We start from the raw sequence: 3,959 nt of genomic DNA, 5'->3' as shown, positions 1-3,959 counted from the left end.
TAATCAAACTTATGCACAAACAATTCAATGAAGTTCAAATTACAATAAATAAAAAATATTAAAACACATTTTAAATTAGCAAACCTTTGCAAAAAGAAAAAAACTAAAGTAACTAACAAAGAATATTTGTTTTAAAATAAAAAATATTAAATTATACATGAATTATTTTCAAAGTAATATACAATTGTGTTCGTTTTTCTTTTATTAGTGCTCGGATGCATATTTTATTCCTTTAATACAAATAAAGTATTTGTCTATATAAATTGTTCATAAATATAAAAGCACTCATTTCAAAATATTAAACTTATAGATTGGATGAAGTATAAATTAGAGCACAGTTTCAATTAACAGCAAAAATAATCCAAATCAAGTAGTGATTCCTTATCATTCTCAACATTATTTCGTGTTTTTATCATAAAAAATAATACTGAGTTTATTCATTATATATAGTCTCCAAAAAGTATAATTAAATCAAAATATTTTTGAATGAAATATGTGATCTAATTAAGAATTAGTTATCGAAAGTTTATGTAGAAATGAGACATGAAACATAAAATATAAAAAATAATAGTTCATTCAATTAGTCAAAAAAAGAATAAATAAATAATAGTACTCAAGATAAAAAGTAAAACAAAAATTAAAATAATGATAATATAGAAACCAAAGCTTACAAATATATCTGAAATTAATGATTGCAAAATATGTATTCTATTTTTTATAGGAAGAAAGTATTCTATAATGATTGAATATTTAAAATAAAATAAAATGTATATAAACAATCACTCGTCTTTTTTTAATAATATTTTTAAAGCACTCATTTTTTTTTTTAATTGTGTATACAAACACTAACTCATCTCTTTTTAATCATATTTTTTAGAATGAAAACCACTCATTTTATTACAAACTTTTCAATTATTTCCATTCCATTTATTCTTTTGTTATACAACCACTATTCTCATAAACTAAAAAACTTACAAATTTGAAACTTTTTTTCCGATAAGTTTGATGCATTTATACACGATAAAATTTATACTGAAAGATATTGTACAAATTACACATGCGCAATATGAGGGTTTATATTACAGTTAACACATTAATTGGTTAGCCCAGAGACATTAGGAATAGTATTTGTAGCCGTTCCCTGAGCATTTTTACAAGTAGCTGAAGTATTTCCTCCTGGTTGAGCAGAGACAATATTATTTTGATCGAATAGAATATTGAAACAACCTGTCGAGGGTCCACAAACTAAGTTGATAGCAACATCACTAGCAGAAGTTCCTCTAAATCCTCTATATGTCACAAAACTCACTTCCACATTTGTAGCCTAAAAATTTGCACAAAGTTCAACACATATGTATCTATGGTATTAGTATATTACTATGTATATAAAACCAACAAGATGTCACTTAAAGTATCAATAGTTTGATATATAATTTTAGAAAGACAATTTAAATTTTCATCAGAGACGGTTATAAAATAACTATTAGCATCACTTTAATTAATAATAAATTTTGTTCAAAAAAAAATTATTAAAAAATGACAATATATAATATGAATAATATAGAGTGAAATGTGTACCTCATTATCAAGACCGTAATTTTGATCTATAATTATTGGGTTCTTAACATTTTGAAGGATGATTTGGTCAAAAGTAATATGTTTTGCATAACCAGATCCACCCTGCATTTTTCTTGACCTAATTTCAAATTTAGTTTTTAGAGTATCTTCTCATAATTTTTTTAACGTTTACCCATAAACTGTCGAGTTAGATCGATTGAAGGACAAAGAGTCAAAGAACAAAGACTGTTTGCTCGTGGAATCGTATTCATGTTTGAAAGCGTCGAAATAAGGTAAGGGGTGAGAGAGCGTTTGAATTCATGAGTATAATATAATGTGAGATGAACGGGAAAACCGTATTTCCCAACGATTTATTCGGGGCTCGCTACGTACGGCAGTAGCCCTTTGAGTGATAAATTGATTAATGTAAAAATATGGGAATCTTGAGATTAAAATATGAAATTGAAATACTTATAAGTTGTTGATTGATTTGTTAAGTGTGTGGTATTTAATATTATTGTGATATTTGATTTAATTTTGTTAATTGTTGGACATTTGATATTATGGTGATGTTTGATTTAATTTCGTTAATTATATGGTATTTGATATTATTGTGATATTTGACTTATTATCGTTAAATGTGTGATATTTGATATTATTGTGATATTGGATGTCGAATGAATTTTATGTATAAGTTTGGTTAGACATGTTTAGGTGATGTGATAATAAAAGGTGGATGCATTTTGATAAGTTTTATGTGATTATGACGATGTATAATTAACAATAATGATGTTATAAATTTAAGTCTATGTGATGATGTATGATTGATGAGATTGATGTTATAAGATTGTGATGAATATATGTGATGACTTGTGATTAATGATAGTGATGTTATAAATTGTGATGAGAATATTGTGATTCTAATTTGTGTTTGAGATCCATGTCTTAATAGAGTACCACAGGCCAACGAGGGGAGAAAATAAATATTGAGAATTTGTGAAGTGAAAATTATTTTGTCATCATATAGGGGCCTGACAAGCCTAATGATTCCGGGGAAATACAACTGAATGAGTCTGATCGTGGCGGTCTACTGTCGAGCCTTAAGGCAAGATTGTTAGACCTTGGAGGTATTCTGGTGGGGAATTCCTAGGTGACTTGGAGGTCGCATTCTAAATGTCGGGAGCTACCATGCAATACACGTTTACCTCGAATGTCACGTATATGTGTCTCGGGTTGAGTTGAGGGGAACTATGAGGATAGGGCCAATTTGAATTGTCCGTCCACCGAGATGGTGACATAGTATCAAGCCTCCTAACCAAGTACTTCAGAGTTAGAATGGTACCACATTGTGAAGTAGAGTCTAAGCTCATGCATATCATTGCATTTCCTTGTGATTGTTTCGTTGTGATTGATGTGTTTCAAAAGTAATAATAATTACTCTTAGATGATTTGATGCATATTATAATGAGATGATTATTTTACTTGAGTGAATTTGATGTTATAATATGATACTATTTACTTAAATATTTTGATATATCGTAATGTGATTGTGATACGGTCTATTATGATTGTTGCGTGTTCTTCTTACTTAAATTGTACTATTAACATGATTTTGAAACTCACCTCCTTCGTTGTTTGCGTTTGATTGGCTTGGCCATGCGTTTGCAAAATCGCAGTTGTTACAGGTTAATGAGTCTTGAAGTTCAAGTTTTGGAGGAACCCCACTCTGATAGGTGATACCGGGAATAAGGGTTGTAATTTGTATTTTACTTATTTCATTTGAAACGACTTTTGTATGAAAACCATATAAGTATTAGTAAGTTTTTAAAATTAAATCAAGTAATTATATTTAAATCAAGTTTATGGAGATTTCATTGTTTTATGAGTGGATAAAGTTTAAATTGTTTCTTTTTAATTTTGAGAAACGTGATATCATAAAGAAAAAAATAAAAGTTTTTATTTTCTTGGATTAATATTTTTATTTATCCGCTTTAAATTTTATAGAAATATGATATAAATTATCATATATATTATTTTGGGGTTTAGGGTGTCACAATAGGTAACCTTATTTTAACGGATGTCATAGACTGCTAATATCTTCCCTACGTATAATCGACTCCCGAACTCAAAATATGGTTTCAAAGACAATTTTTTATTTGTTCTATGTTTAAGGATTTTCCAATATTTTTCCTATTTTAAAATAAATTTTGGTGGCGACTCCATTGAATTCGAGAAACACTCGAAATTTTAGGTCGCGACATATATATTGAAAATAAACTCCTTCACTCTATTGCTATCACCTCATAGTAATTTCTTCGACATGTTCAAACTACCCCACCTCACTACGCCAAAAATGACATTTAACAGCGCCCATTTTACAGCACTTGCTAAACACAAGCGCT

At 28.4% G+C, this 3,959-nt stretch overlaps 1 protein-coding gene across 1 annotated transcript in view; it reads right to left on the bottom strand.

The window, feature by feature from the left end:
- Positions 1-1,093: 1,093 nt before the first annotated feature.
- Positions 1,094-3,959, bottom strand: part of LOC101499747 (probable polygalacturonase At3g15720) — a 5,988-nt gene continuing 3,122 nt past the window's right edge. The window contains exons 6-7 of the mRNA XM_073368741.1: positions 1,579-1,696; positions 1,094-1,324 (exon numbers count right to left, since the gene is read on the bottom strand). Coding sequence (XP_073224842.1) covers positions 1,094-1,324; positions 1,579-1,696 — 349 coding nt within the window. The remainder of the gene's footprint in view (positions 1,325-1,578; positions 1,697-3,959) is intronic.

The sequence above is a fragment of the Cicer arietinum genome, chromosome 5, assembly GCF_000331145.2.
Source record: "Cicer arietinum cultivar CDC Frontier isolate Library 1 chromosome 5, Cicar.CDCFrontier_v2.0, whole genome shotgun sequence".
Classification (NCBI taxonomy): domain Eukaryota; kingdom Viridiplantae; phylum Streptophyta; class Magnoliopsida; order Fabales; family Fabaceae; genus Cicer; species Cicer arietinum.
The sequence above is the reverse complement of the archived record's forward strand: the minus strand, read 5'-3'. Positions and strand labels throughout refer to the sequence as shown.